General features: G+C 44.4%; 1 protein-coding gene across 1 annotated transcript in view; it reads right to left on the bottom strand.

Annotated features, from left to right (window-relative positions):
- The window catches only part of LCT (lactase), a 364432-nt gene that overhangs the window by 267605 nt on the left and 81437 nt on the right, over window positions 1–15390 (bottom strand). Inside the window, exons 4-5 of the mRNA XM_069225073.1 lie at window positions 12296–12401; window positions 9589–9667 (exon numbers count right to left, since the gene is read on the bottom strand). Of these exons, the coding sequence (XP_069081174.1) occupies window positions 9589–9667; window positions 12296–12401 (185 nt within the window). The remainder of the gene's footprint in view (window positions 1–9588; window positions 9668–12295; window positions 12402–15390) is intronic.

The following is a 15390-nucleotide window of genomic DNA, read 5'->3' on the forward strand; positions in this document are numbered from 1 at the left end:
GGAGCACACTGGAGGAGCTCTGGGCACCTCCCAGGGGAGGTACAGGTCAGGCGAGTGGTCACTCCCCTTTCCTTTGTCCAGTTTCGCGCCAGAGCAGGGCTAAGGGGTCCCCTGAACCGGTGTAGACTGGCTTATGCAGAATTGGGCACATCTGTGCCCAAGAAAGCATTTCCAGAGGCTGGGGGAGGCTACTCCTCCCCTGCCTTCACACCATTTTCCAAAGGGAGAGGGTGTAACACCCTCTCTCAGAGGAAGTCCTTTGTTCTGCCATCCTGGGCCAGGCCTGGCTGGACCCCAGGAGGGCAGATGCCTGTCTGAGAGGTTGGCAGCAGCAGCAGCTGCAGTGAAACCCCGGGAAAGGCAGTTTGGCAGTACCAGGCTCTGTGCTACAGACCACTGGGATCATGGGATTGTGCCAACTATGCCAGGATGGTATAGAGGGGGCAATTCCATGATCATAGACATATTACATGGCCATATTCGGAGTTACCATTGTGAAGCTACATATAGGTAGTGACCTATATGTAGTGCACGCGTGTAATGGTGTCCCCGCACTCACAAAGTCCGGGGAATTGGCCCTGAACAATGTGGGGGCACCTTGGCTAGTGCCAGGGTGCCCACACACTAAGTAACTTAGCACCCAACCTTTACTAGGTAAAGGTTAGACATATAGGTGACTTATAAGTTACTTAAGTGCAGTGAAAAATGGCTGTGAAATAACGTGGACGTTATTTCACTCAGGCTGCAGTGGCAGGCCTGTGTAAGATTTGTCAGAGCTCTCTATGGGTGGCAAAAGAAATGCTGCAGCCCATAGGGATCTCCTGGAATCCCAATACCCTGGGTACCTCAGTACCATATACTAGGGAATTATAAGGGTGTTCCAGAAAGCCAATGTAAATTGGTAAAATTGGTCACTAGCCTGTCAGTGACAATTTGAAAGAAATGAGAGAGCATAACCACTGAGGTTCTGATTAGCAGAGCCTCAGTGAGACAGTTAGTCATTACACAGGTAACACATTCAGGCACACTTATGAGCACTGGGGCCCTGGGGAACAGGGTCCCAGTGACACATACAACTAAAACAACATATATACAGTGAAAAATGGGGGTAACATGCCAGGCAAGATGGTACTTTCCTACACAACCCCCCCCCCCAAACGAAGGACAATAAGACTAGCCATGACCTGATGAGTCTTCATTGTCTAAGTGGAAATATCTGGAGAGTCCATCTGTATTGGAGTGGCCACTCCCAGGTCTATGTTCCACTGTATAGTCCATTCCCTGTAGGGATATGGACCACCTCAACAATTTAGGATTTTCACCTTTCATTTGTTTTAGCCAAAGTAGAGGTTTGTGGTCTGTTTGAACAATGAAGTGAGTGCCAAACAGGTATGGCCTCAACTTCTTCAGAGCCCAGACCACAGCAAAGGCCTCCCTCTCAATGGCAGACCAATGCTTTTCTCTAGGGGTCAACCTCCTACTAATAAAAGCAACAGGTTGATCCTGGCCCTCAGAATTAAGTTGTGATAGGACTGCCCCTACTCCTAATTTAGATGCATCAGTTTGGACATAGAATTTTTTAGAGTAACAAGGGCTTTTCAGGACAGGTGCAGAGCACATGGCCTGCTTCAGCTCCTCAAAAGCTTTCTGACAGCTAGCTGTCCACAATACCTTTTTAGGTATCTTTTTGGATGTGAGGTCATTAAGAGGGGCTGCTATGGAGCCATAGTTCTTAATGAACCTCCTGTAATACCCAGTGAGGCCTAGGAAGGCTCTCACCTGAGTTTGAGTGGTAGGGGGAACCCAATCAATAATTGTTTGGATTTTCCCCTGAAGTGGTGCAATCTGTTCCCCACCAACAAGGTGTCCCAGATAAACCATCTTCCCCTGCCCTATCTGGCACTTTGAAGCCTTGATAGTGAGGCCTGCCTTTTGCAGGGCCTCTAAAACTTTCCATAGGTGGACCAGGTGATCATCCCAGCTGGAGCTAAAGACAGCTATATCGTCCAAATATGCTGCACTGAAAGCTTCCAGCCCTTGCAGGACTGTGTTCACCAACCTTTGAAAAGTGGCAGGTGCATTTTTCAAACCAAAAGGCATTACTGTAAATTGGTGATGGCCTCCAATGGTTGAAAATGCAGTTTTAGGTTTAGCATCTTCTGACCATTTGATCTGCCAATACCCTGCAGTCAAATCAAAAGTGCTTAGATACTTGGCAGATGCCAGTGTATCTATGAGCTCATCTGCCCTGGGTATAGGGTGAGCATCAGTTTTGGTTACAAGGTTGAGACCTCTATAGTCTACACAAAACCGCATTTCCTTCTTTCCATCTTTGGAATGGGGTTATGGTACAAGTACCACAGGAGAAGCCCATGGACTTTCAGAGTGCTCAACCACTCCCAGCTCTAACATTTTCTGCACCTCTTGCTTTATGCAGTCCCTGACATGGTCAGGCTGCCTATAGATCTTACTTTTGACAGGTAAACTGTCTCCAATATCTATAGTGTGCTCACACCAAGAAGTGGTACCTGGCACAGTAGAGAAGAGTTCAGAGAATTGATCTAGGAGGTTTATGCAATGGTCTTTCTGCTCAGCAGTAAGACAATCAGCCAAAACTACACCTTCCACAAGAGCATCTTGTTCTGTGGAAGAGAAGAGATCAGGTAGAGGATCACTGTCTTCTTCCTGTCCCTCATCAGTTGCCATGAGCAGGGTGAGATCAGCCCTGTCATAGTAGGGTTTCAGGCGATTGACATGGAGCACCCTAAGGGGACTCCTGGCAGTGCCTAAGTCAACTAAGTAGGTGACTTCACCCTTCTTTTCAACAATTATGTGGGGTCCACTCCATTTATCTTGGAGTGCTCTTGGGGCCACAGGCTCCAAGACCCACACTTTCTGCCCTGGTTGGTACTGAACCAAAACAGCCTTCTGATCATGCCATTGCTTCTGGAGCTCTTGGCTGGCCTGAAGGTTTTTACTGGCCTTTTTCATATACTCAGCCATCCTTGATCTGATGCCAAGTACATAATCCACAATATCTTGCTTAGGAGCTTTTAAAGGTTGTTCCCAACCCTCCTTTACAAGTGTGAGTGGACCCCTAACAGGGTGTCCAAAAAGAAGTTCAAAGGGGCTGAAGCCCACTCCTTTCTGGGGTACCTCCCTGTAGGCAAAAAGGAGGCATGGTAACAGGATATCCCATCTCCTGCGGAGTTTTTCAGGGAGACCCATAATCATGCCTTTGAGAGTTTTATTAAATCTCTCCACCAGTCCATTTGTTTGTGGATGATAGGGTGTAGTGAACTTGTAAGTCACACCACACTCCTTCCACATGGCCTTTAAGTATGCAGACATGAAATTGCTTCCTCTGTCTGATACTACTTCCTTTGGGAAGCCCACCCTAGAAAATATTCCCAGGAGGGCCTTTGCCACTGCAGGTGCTGTAGTGGTCCTTAAAGGAATTGCTTCAGGATATCTTGTGGCATGGTCCACTACCACCAAGATAAACCTATTGCCTGAAGCAGTAGGAGGGTCAAGGGGGCCAACTATGTCAACCCCTACCCTTTCAAAGGGTACCCCAACCACAGGCAGTGGAATAAGGGGTGCCTTTGGAGTGCCACCTGTCTTGCCACTGGCTTGACAGATTTCACAGGACTTACAAAAATCTTTTGTGTCCTCAGACATCCTAGGCCAATGAAACAATGGAACCAGTCTGTCCCAAGTTTTCATTTGTCCCAGGTGCCCAGCTAGGGGAATGTCGTGTGCAAGAGTTAGGAGGAACTTTCTGTACTCCTGAGGGATCACTAATCTCCTGGCAGTTCCAGGTTTAGGATCCCTTGCCTCAGTATACAAGAGGTTGTCCTCCCAGTAAACTCTGTGAGTGTCACTGACATCCCCATTAGCCTGTTTGACAGCTTGCTGTCTGAGACCCTCTAATGTGGGACAGGTTTGCTGTGCCACACTCAGCTCCTCCCTGGCAGGCCCCCCTTCACCCAAAAGCTCAGCAGTGTCTGCTTGAAGCTCCTCTGGTGTAGGTTCTGCACAGGGAGGGAATTCTTCTTCCTCAGAAGTTGAATCCACTGTAGAGGGAGGGATAGTAGGAAGTGGTTTGCTTCTACTAGCCCTAGCTTTAGGGAGCACTTGGTCCATTGTTCCAGGATCCAAGCTTCCCTGTCCTTTTTGCTTTTTGGCCTGAGCCCTTGTCAAAGCAAAAATATGCCCTGGGATGCCCAGCATTGCTGCATGGGCCTCCAACTCCACATCTGACCAAGCTGATGTCTCCAAATCATTCCCTAATAGACAGTCTACAGGTAAATCTGAAGCTACCACAACTTTCTTTGGACCAGTAACCCCCCCCCCAGATGAGATTTACAACAGCCATGGGGTGGCTAAGTGTGTTGTTGTGAGCATCGGTTACTTGGTACTGGTGACCAAGTAGGTGTTGTTCAGGGTGGACCAGTTTCTCTATGACCATAGTCACACTGGCTCCAGTGTCCCTGTAGGCCTGAACCTCAACACCATTTATTAGGGGTAGCTGCTTGTATTTATCCATATTAAGGGGACAAGCAACTAAGGTGGCTAAATCAATAGCCCCCTCAGAGACTAGTATAGCCTCTGTGGTCTCCCTAACAAGACCAACCCCAACTAAGTTACCAATAGTGAGCCCAGCTGCTCCCTTGGATTGGCTATTAGTAGGTTTGCTCCCACCACCACTGCTATTAGTAGGGACACTAGGTGTAGCAGTAGGGGTTGTAGTGGTAGGAGGCTTGGTGCCTTTCTTTGGACAACTGGGATCTGTTGTCCAATGGCCTTTTATTTTACATAAATAGCACCATGGTTTCTTTTCCTTGTTTTGATTAGAAGAGGATTTGGGCCCACCACCCCCACCAGAGTGTTTTTGTGGGCCTGATGAAGACTCATTTTTAGATTTGTCCCCACCCTTGTCAGAAGACTTACCATCCTTCTTCTTGTTGCCATCTTTGTCACCCCCTGTATGAACTTTTCTGTTCACCCTTGTTCTGACCCATTTGTCTGCCTTCTTTCCCAATTCTTGGGGAGAGGTCAGATCAGAGTCCACCAAGTACTGGTGCAACAAATCAGACACACAATTATTAAGAATATGCTCTCTCAGGATCAAGTTATACAGGCTGTCATAATCAGTAACTTTACTGCCATGTAACCACCCCTCCAAGGCCTTCACTGAATGGTCAATGAAATCAACCCAGTCTTGTGAAGACTCCTTTTTGGTCTCTCTGAACTTTATCCTGTATTGTTCAGTGGTTAAGCCATAACCATCCAGGAGTGCATTCTTAAGAACTTTGTAATCATTAGCTTCATTTTCTTTTACAGTAAGGAGCCTATCCCTACCTTTTCCACTAAATGATAGCCATAGGATAGCAGCCCACTGCCTTTGAGGGACATCCTGTACAGCACAGGCCCTCTCAAGTGCAGCAAACCACTTGTTAATGTCATCCCCCTCCTTATAAGGGGGAACTATCTTATGCAGATTCCTGGAATCATGCTCTTTTGCAGGATGACTATGGGGAATACTGCTGCTGCCACCATGGGTTTCTAAACCCAGTTTCTGTCTCTCCTTCTCTACTTCTAAAGTCTGTCTATCCAAATCCAGCTGTTGCTTCTTGAGCTTCAGTCTGGTTTGTTCCACTCTCAATCTATTGAGCTCCCTTTCTAACAATCTGTCATCAGGGTGGGTGGGAGGGACATGCCTTGAAACAGAAGTATGGTGAGAATGGACAGAAGGAGACCTGTCCCTTACAGAGGGCACCCTAACAGCTTGGCTAACAGAAACATCAGTACCACTGTGGTGAGAATAAATGCTTTTGCTATGATGTGAGACAACACTATTTGTATGGTGTGACCCAACATCATTACCAACTATGCTAGACTGTCTAGTAATGGGCAGGCTAGGAAGTTTCTTTCCTGAATCTTTTCCTGGGGGAGTCCCTGGATCAGATTGGGAACCATTAGCTACTTTTTCAACAGATGGGGCACTTCTTGCCTTATCTTGTTCTCTAAGCATGTTAAGTAACAATTCCAAGGAAGGATTATTCCCTACACTCAAACCTCTCTCTATGCAGAGACTCCTTGCTCCTTTCCAGCTAAGGTGATCATATGCAAGTTTGGACAGATCAACATTTTGGCCTGTGCCAGACATTTTTAGAGAGAGTTAAAGTGATAGAAAAAGAGAAAAAAAATTGTCAGAGCTTTTAGAAAGACAGAGAAAAATAAACTTTTTAAACTTTTTAGAACTTTTTAGAAAGTTTGAAGTACTTTTCAGCACTTAGAAAAGAGTGAAAAGAGGAAATGCAAAACTTTTTGGCAATGTGTATATACACTGAACTTGTTTTGTATATTTTTCTCTTATGAAAAGTACAATGACAAGAGTGGTAAGTAGTCTCAAAGCACTTATCCCACCGCTGCACAACCAATGTAGGAGGCTGGACTGGCTTGTAGTGAGTACCAAGGGGTACTTGCACCTTGCACCAGGCCCAGTTATCCCTTATTAGTGTATAGGGTGTCTAGCAGCTTAGGCTGATAGATAATGGTAGCTTAGCAGAGCAGCTTAGGCTGAACTAGGAGACGTGTGAAGCTACTACAGTACCACTTAGTGTCATATGCACAATATCATAAGAAAACACAATACACAGTTATACTAAAAATAAAGGTACTTTATTTTTATGACAATATGCCAAAGTATCTCAGAGTGTACCCTCAGTGAGAGGATAGGAAATATACACAAGATATATATACACAATACCAGAAATATGCAGTATAGTCTTAGAAAACAGTGCAAACAATGTATAGTTACAATAGGATGCAATGGGGACACATAGGGATAGGGGCAACACAAACCATATACTCCAAAAGTGGAATGCGAACCACGAATGGACCCCAAACCTATGTGACCTTGTAGAGGGTCGCTGGGACTATTAGAAAATAGTGAGGGTTAGAAAAATAGCCCACCCCAAGACCCTGAAAAGTGAGTGCAAAGTGCACTAAAGTTCCCCAAAGGACAAAGAAGTCGTGATAGGGGAATAAGGCAGGAAAGACACAAACCAACAATGCAACAACACTGGATTTCTAATCTGGGGTACCTGTGGAACAAGGGGACCAAGTCCAAAAGTCACAAGCAAGTCGGAGATGGGCAGATGCCCAGGAAATGCCAGCTGCGGGTGCAAAGAAGCTTCGACTGGACTGAAGAAGCTGCGGTTTCTGCAGGAACGCAAAGGGCTAGAGACTTCCCCTTTGGAGGACGGATCCCTCTCGCCTTGTAGAGTCGTGCAGAAGTGTTTTCCCGCCGAAAGAACGCCAACAAGCCTTGCTAGCTGCAAATCGTGCGGTTAGCGTTTTTGGATGCTGCTGTGGCCCAGGAGGGACCAGGAGGTCGCAAATTGGACCAGGAGGTAGAGGGGACGTCGAGCAAGACAACCCTCTTAGCAGCAGGTAGCACCCAGAGAAGTGCCCGAAACAGGCACTACGAGGATGTGTGAAATGGTGCTCACCCGAAGTCGCACAAAGGAGTCCCACTTCGCCGGAGACCAACTTAGAAAGTCGTGCAATGCAGGTTAGAGTGCCGTGGACCCAGGCTTGGCTGTGCACAAAGGATTTCCGCCGGAAGTGCACAGGGGCCGGAGTAGCTGCAAAAGTCGCGGTTCCCAGCAATGCAGTCTAGCGGGGTGAGGCAAGGACTTACCTCCACCAAACTTGGACTGAAGAGTCACTGGACTGTGGGAGTCACTTGGACAGAGTTGCTGGATTCGAGGGACCTCGCTCGTCGTGCTGAGAGGAGACCCAAGGGACCGGTAATGCAGCTTTTTGGTGCCTGCGGTTGCAGGGGGACGATTCCGTCGACCCACAGGAGATTTCTTTGGAGCTTCTAGTGCAGAGAGGAGGCAGACTACCCCCACAGCATGCACCACCAGGAAAACAGTCAAGAAGGCGGCAGGATCAGCGTTACAGAGTTGCAGTAGTCATCTTTGCTACTATGTTGCAGGTTTGCAGGCTTCCAGCGCGGTCAGCAGTCGATTCCTTGGCAGAAGGTGAAGAGAGAGATGCAGAGGAACTCGGATGAGCTCTTGCATTCGTTATCTAAGGAATCCCAAGAGACAGAGACCCTAAATAGCCAGAAAAGAGGGTTTGGCTACCTAGGAGAGAGGATAGGCTAGCAACACCTGAAGGAGCCTATCACAAGGAGTCTCTTACGTCACCTGGTGGCACTGGCCACTCAGAGCAGTCCAGTGTGCCAGCAGCACCTCTGTTTCCAAGATGGCAGAGGTCTGGAGCACACTGGAGGAGCTCTGGGCACCTCCCAGGGGAGGTACAGGTCAGGGGAGTGGTCACTCCCCTTTCCTTTGTCCAGTTTCGCGCCAGAGCAGGGCTAAGGGGTCCCCTGAACCGGTGTAGACTGGCTTATGCAGAATTGGGCACATCTGTGCCCAAGAAAGCATTTCCAGAGGCTGGGGGAGGCTACTCCTCCCCTGCCTTCACACCATTTTCCAAAGGGAGAGGGTGTAACACCCTCTCTCAGAGGAAGTCCTTTGTTCTGCCATCCTGGGCCAGGCCTGGCTGGACCCCAGGAGGGCAGATGCCTGTCTGAGGGGTTGGCAGCAGCTGCAGTGAAACCCCGGGAAAGGCAGTTTGGCAGTACCAGGCTCTGTGCTACAGACCACTGGGATCATGGGATTGTGCCAACTATGCCAGGATGGTATAGAGGGGGCAATTCCATGATCATAGACATATTACATGGCCATATTCGGAGTTACCATTGTGAAGCTACATATAGGTAGTGACCTATATGTAGTGCACGCGTGTAATGGTGTCCCCGCACTCACAAAGTCCGGGGAATTGGCCCTGAACAATGTGGGGGCACCTTGGCTAGTGCCAGGGTGCCCACACACTAAGTAACTTAGCACCCAACCTTTACTAGGTAAAGGTTAGACATATAGGTGACTTATAAGTTACTTAAGTGCAGTGAAAAATGGCTGTGAAATAACGTGGACGTTATTTCACTCAGGCTGCAGTGGCAGGCCTGTGTAAGATTTGTCAGAGCTCCCTATGGGTGGCAAAAGAAATGCTGCAGCCCATAGGGATCTCCTGGAACCCCAATACCCTGGGTACCTCAGTACCATATACTAGGGAATTATAAGGGTGTTCCACGAAGCCAATGTAAATTGGTAAAATTGGTCACTAGCCTGTCAGTGACAATTTGAAAGAAATGAGAGAGCATAACCACTGAGGTTCTGATTAGCAGAGCCTCAGTGAGACAGTTAGTCACTACACAGGTAACACATTCAGGCACACTTATGAGCACTGGGGCCCTGGAGAACAGGGTCCCAGTGACACATACAACTAAAACAACATATATACAGTGAAAAATGGGGGTAACATGCCAGGCAAGATGGTACTTTCCTACAGTGAATCAGGACCCTACTGTTCTAGCATATAACACAAACATTTCCATTTATTTTATTTGTATTCATTGTGTCATCAATGTAAGAGCCATCCAATAAACTTTGGAAATACTATTTACATCAAGAAGTAAAACTGTCAATATTATAGAAAGCATCTTACGATTCTGAAGATCCAGGTAAAGGTTCAATGAATTCAGTAATATCATATCCCATTGGTAATATATCATATTTACTGATAGCTGCAATGGAAAGAAATAGAAAGAACATTACATTGGGTAACATGAAATTCATTTCTTTTAATGTTCTAAAAATGTTTAAATGCAAAGAACATAGGAGTGATCGCCAGAGCTCAGCAATGGGCCATTTCAGATTTTGGTACGGGTCCGTGTACTCTTGTATAGAACGCCTACCTTATTCCTGTGTTCCATGAGTAAGTCAATGTACACTCATTAAAAACATTGTGAGTATTTAGAATGTATTTAAATTGACTGAATGTAAAGGAGTTGCTATTCCATGCTGGTATGTGATAGTGAAAATAGATAAAGGTGGTATACTCTCTTTTCGCACCTCTGGAAGTATAACTGCTCTATGAAGCATACATCAGATGTCTCTGGCATGAGAACATATTAGCCTCCTACACTAAATAGGCCACTGAAAAGTTTTGAACTTGTTTATTTGAAGAGGTATTTCTTATGTCCCCAAAATACTTGTAAACATACCCTGGTATCTCAAAGAGGTTAGACGTGCACACTGATTCCTCCAACTTGGGGGAATATTTTCAGTGCCTACAACAGGTGGTAGAAATTCAGCAAGTAGTGATGATAAGTGGTGGATTTTCCACTAGACGCGTAGTCCCCAATATCGGTTGTCCTAACTTGATTACAAATACCTTGAAGTATAACACTCCTAGGCAATTAAAATATAGAATTCTAAATCTAGCAGATTATCCACTATCGTTTTAGCGAGGGTAGAAATGTGTGTACACTGGCACACAAATGTTCCCTCATCTAAGTAATAAATAATGCCTTATGTTGCTAAGCTTTTACATCAATTTGTAAAATGAACTGCATTGCAAGAAATTAGTAAAGATGACAAGATTTTCAGTTTCATGAAAATCTGAATGTGTTGTTATTTACAAAGCTTTACCAGAAGGCAAACATTCTCACTAAGAATCTTTTAAGTAGTTAGTTTTTGCAAGATTTCCACCAGTTATTTTTTCTTATAACTTGCCAAGATGCATGAATGTGCAGAGATGGCAAGTAAAAAAAAAACTTTTGCAAAGTTGACTAAAGTTTTCTTGCCAAATTTTAAAGATCTTTAAAGGTGGACCTTCTAGAAGGTGTTCACAATAACAACTTTATTTTTTCTGTTGTAAGATATCCCATTGTAAATCAGAAGGAACCTCTGGTTACTCATGGCGTGTTGTTCTTTTGTGTGCATGGAATGGTACAAGTGTGACTTTGAGGGACAGTGCTTGTGTTGTATGCTCAGATAATTGATATGGCCATGTATTGTGCGAATGGTCTGGTGAGTCTCAGTTTGGCATAAGCTATTAATGTAGACTACAAGTACAATGCATATTGCAGGTATTCTCTCATTATTAAGAGTGCACAGAGGATTAAAATGAAAATGTAATTAAAATGTGTTTGGTTGTAGTCATTAACAATACAATTAGAAAACCAAATGGATACATTCTAGGAAAGATAGTGCCATTATCGATTTTTATTGCAAGTATGTGCCACAAAAGATAAAAAGGAAAAGGAAAACAAGCTAGTGTCTAAACATGGTGGCCATAGACGTCCAATAAAAAATCCGACAAAAAAAATAACTATTGCATTTTATTTTAGTACAACAAATGCTTTATAACAGGCAAGCATACTTACAACAGGTATATAAATCACAGTCCCATGGAGTTACTGTAGATATTGTAAACTCGATTCATCCAGTAGCGATATGCCCAGCCGAATCTGGATTACTGGACCACTTGGAATGAGGCTCTAGGAAGACTAGTCGTCTTAAGCATCTGGCTGACTGGGAAAACGGTAAGCTGTTCTTGGGAAGGTTGGGGTATTAGTGTGGCTAGCTTGGTTGTTTGGGAAATGAAGGCAAGAGAGGCAGTCAGTCATCTAGAGGCCACCTGTGACTGGCATCTCTTGGGCACCTTTTTAGCAGACTTGGGGGCTGATTTATGAGCCCCTGGTGCCTCCATGTGGCACATTAGCATCATTTTTTTACGCTAATGTGGCCACATGAGGCCTAATTTACAAAGTGCCGCAATGCATGCATTTCCCAATCCAGATCCTGCTTTCGTGCTATACTAAGCATTAGAGCAGCACCGGGATTGGCCTGAGCGGGCTGGTCTGATGCTGACTCAGGCATAGGGAGCCTGTGCCATTTTTTCATCCATCTGTGTAACACAGCTGGGTTGGAGAAATGTAAGTGCACATGTCGTTTAGGCCGTCCTAAGATGGCCAGCCAAACCGGCATGCCCACTTTACAGTGCCCACCGCTCCTCCTCCCTGCAGGGCCAGGCCTTTACCCACCCTAGATTCCATGGCTGTCAAAGAGACAGTGATAAAATGATAGTAAAACTGTTTTATTATAATTTTATTTTTCATTCCCTGACTCTGAGCTGGGGGGCGGAACTGTTCCGCTAAGCCTCCTCATGCACCGTCACCAAATTATTAACACTGAGTACTGAGTACCTTCTCAGAATCCCACTCTCGGTCTCCCAAGGGAGCTCCAATTGCCTCCTCAGAGCATCTCATGATACTATACCCGGTGATCTAGATATTTAAAATAGTCTGCATGGATACCATACTCATATCACAAAATCACACTTTTGAAGGGCATGTCACATAGCAAACCTTCAAACACAGCAAATGCGGGCAGATATCTGTTCTCCATCGTGGAAGAGAAACAATCCTCTAGTTTCAAGGTGAAGAGTAAAACTTTCAGGTTTCTTTTTATATTCTGTGAAGTAAAAAAACACAAGGTTTAAGATACATGTTTTAAGCCTCTCAAAGGTCATGTTTCTACAGTATATGCATTGTATTGTATACGTAAGTAGCAGCATACTGAAATTAAAAACAAATAGCATCAGCTAACAGGCATTGGCATTTCTTAGCACTAAGAACCCGAAAAGGCGTTATTGCGCTTTATAGATACCCAAAAGATTCAGTCAAATCACAAGTTATATATTCAGGCCGGTTTGCTTACCTGATATCTAAAATTCTAAACTTTGTTCGAAATGAGTGCAGTCCATTTCTGGTATTTAAGTAGCATGAAAATGCATGCATTTTTAGCGATCAGTTTTCTCAAACAAAGAGTGTTTAACTGGCAACATATTATAACGTGAGCGAACTACAATGCAAGAGGCACATACATTCCGACGCACAGTTTACATTAAAATGAGTTTTCGTTTTCAGAGGCTATCTAACCAAAAACGTTTCAGACTAAGCACATCTTTTCCCAAATAATACATCCGAAAGGTTTCATCAGACGTCATAAACGTCAATTCATATTCTCTTAAATGTGATTTAAGAACTAAAGCATGCGGTTGTCTGCCGTTTTATGCCCCATACATGCCACTGTAGGCCCTTAAGATGCTCATATATTCCAAGAATGTGCCATCTTCGCAAGACATGGGCTATCATATGCTGAGGACTGCATACATATGAGCAAATAGTGCCTCTGTTTCGATCCTTACATCGAATGTGGCATCACACATTCTTAAAGTGACATGCTACGCCAACAAAAAGTAGTGCTGTATGCCCAAATGTCTCAATATTTGGCCTACAAGTGCTTTCAATATTCAACACCAGCTTTCATTGGCCACAAAAGGGCAGGGTGCACATCAGAGCAACTGCTGTAAACACTACGTGGTAAAACGTGTACTTGAATACCTTGAGTTTGAAATTTGACTTTTTACATTTGATAGTGTTGCTACTTCTGTAATTACACATTTACATTGTATGAGATAAAGCGGATATGACCTTTTAAAAGGGAAGAGTTTGGCTGTTATATTTGCTGTCACTGTCTCGCAGGAAAATGGTGGTGGTGGTGGCGGATCTGAATCCTGGAAGTGAGGAGAATGCACACAAATCAGAGGGGAAGGGCAATAAACGGAAAGTTCGGAATTAGCCTGTTGTACAGGGTTGTATAAAAGGGGCGGCTAGGAGTGGCAATAAAGATTTGAACAAAATCTTGCTGTCAAAATTACTTCTATTCTTCTGGCAGCAGTAGAAGTGGCGGGTTTGATGAAAAGGAACGGGACAGGGCATGCATCTAGGATTCCCTGAGGAGGAGGAGTTCTATTTTGAAGGATGTTCATATAAGTGATGAAATCCGGAGACTTGTGATTGAGGATGGTAAGATAAAAATAAGAGAAAATTTGAGTGTTGTACATACAACTAGTGGAAGGAACCATGAGCTGTAACGTCAACAAGAATGGCAGTGTGAAGAGTGAATGGAGCAGAGCCAGGACAAGGTCTTGAAAAAGGCGTTGCAGTAGGTGTACAAATGAGGAATTATGTCATCACCATGGTACAGACGGGGAGCAATATTGCTTCCAATGGAGGGTGGGGAGAGTTTGTTGGGAGTAAATAAAATAAATAAAATAGGGCATTGCATGGAGGTAGAGACAATTGCTGCACGAAGGTTGACAGCCTCTCTTTTGGTGGAGTTCAGCAGGAGTAATCTAAGAACCATGTGTTTTTTTTTATGCACATAGATAATCAGAGATTTATGACTGAAGATGTTAGAATAAAATTTGGAAAGAAGAGATGGATTGATTGTTGTCAGTATTAAGGGTATATTAGAAAACAAGATGAGTTGATGTCTCCAAAGACAGGGGTGTGAAGTATGAGAAGGTGGGACCTAAAACAGAGTCTTGAGGAATGACTACATGAAGGTATAAAAGCAGGGAGTGAAGTGAGATCACAAGACAGAAAAGGAGTGGGTGGTTAGTTACAGGAGGCACCAGTAGTAATTATAACAATTAATTTGATACCAAACTTGATGTGTCTGACACTTAGGGGGACTTTATAAATTAAAATAAAGTCTTCCCATTCTAGCCTATGGAGCCCATTCACTACAATGAGGGAAAACAAATTTGCCTGTTTTACCTCACCAGGGCATATAAAACTACTTTTATAAGGTCCCTGCTTATAGTTACATTGCACCCAACCCTAGGGGCACATAGGGCACACTTTAGGGGTAACTTATATGTAAAAATAGGGTAGTTTAGACTTTGAAAGTACTTTTAATTCCAAAGTCGAATTTGCATGTAACTTTAATTTAAAAGCAGACAGCAAGGCAGGCCTTCCTTTAAAATGACACTGGGCACCTCAGCAATGCACCTATGGGTGCCCCACGTATGCTGGGGCCCCTACACCTACATGCCCTACCATATACTAGGGACTTATAGGTAGGTTTACATAGCCAATTATAATTAGCCTAATTTGTAAACTTATTTTATACAGAGCACAGGCCCTGGGACTGCTTAGCAGTATCCAGGGAACCATCAGAGTCAGAAATACACCAGCAAAAAGTGAAAAATGGGGGCAACAAATTAGTGGGCCTCTGCGATCAGCCAGGTGCTATGGAAGAGAAAGCTTTGCGGTGGGCAGAACTGATGAAGCTGGTAACATGAGTAAGTAATGTTGTGGTGGTGTGAAGAATATTGAACCCAGACTGGAGAGGAGTTTCATGTATCAATAGAAGAAAATAAAATGAATATACTAAATGTAACATTACCAATGACCTCACTTATGTTGTGGTTGATCATATCACACACCTGGTTGTATTTATGAAGTAGATACAAGTATTACAGTAAACAGTGATCTGCATGCAGTAATTCACAGTCCAGAGACAAATGTATGTAAAACATTATTCTGATTTTAACGAATGAACCACCTAAAGTGAAATGGATTCTTAATTAAGTACAACTTCTCAGTTTTAT

Source organism: Pleurodeles waltl, chromosome 3_1, assembly GCF_031143425.1.
Source record: "Pleurodeles waltl isolate 20211129_DDA chromosome 3_1, aPleWal1.hap1.20221129, whole genome shotgun sequence".
NCBI lineage: Eukaryota > Metazoa > Chordata > Amphibia > Caudata > Salamandridae > Pleurodeles > Pleurodeles waltl.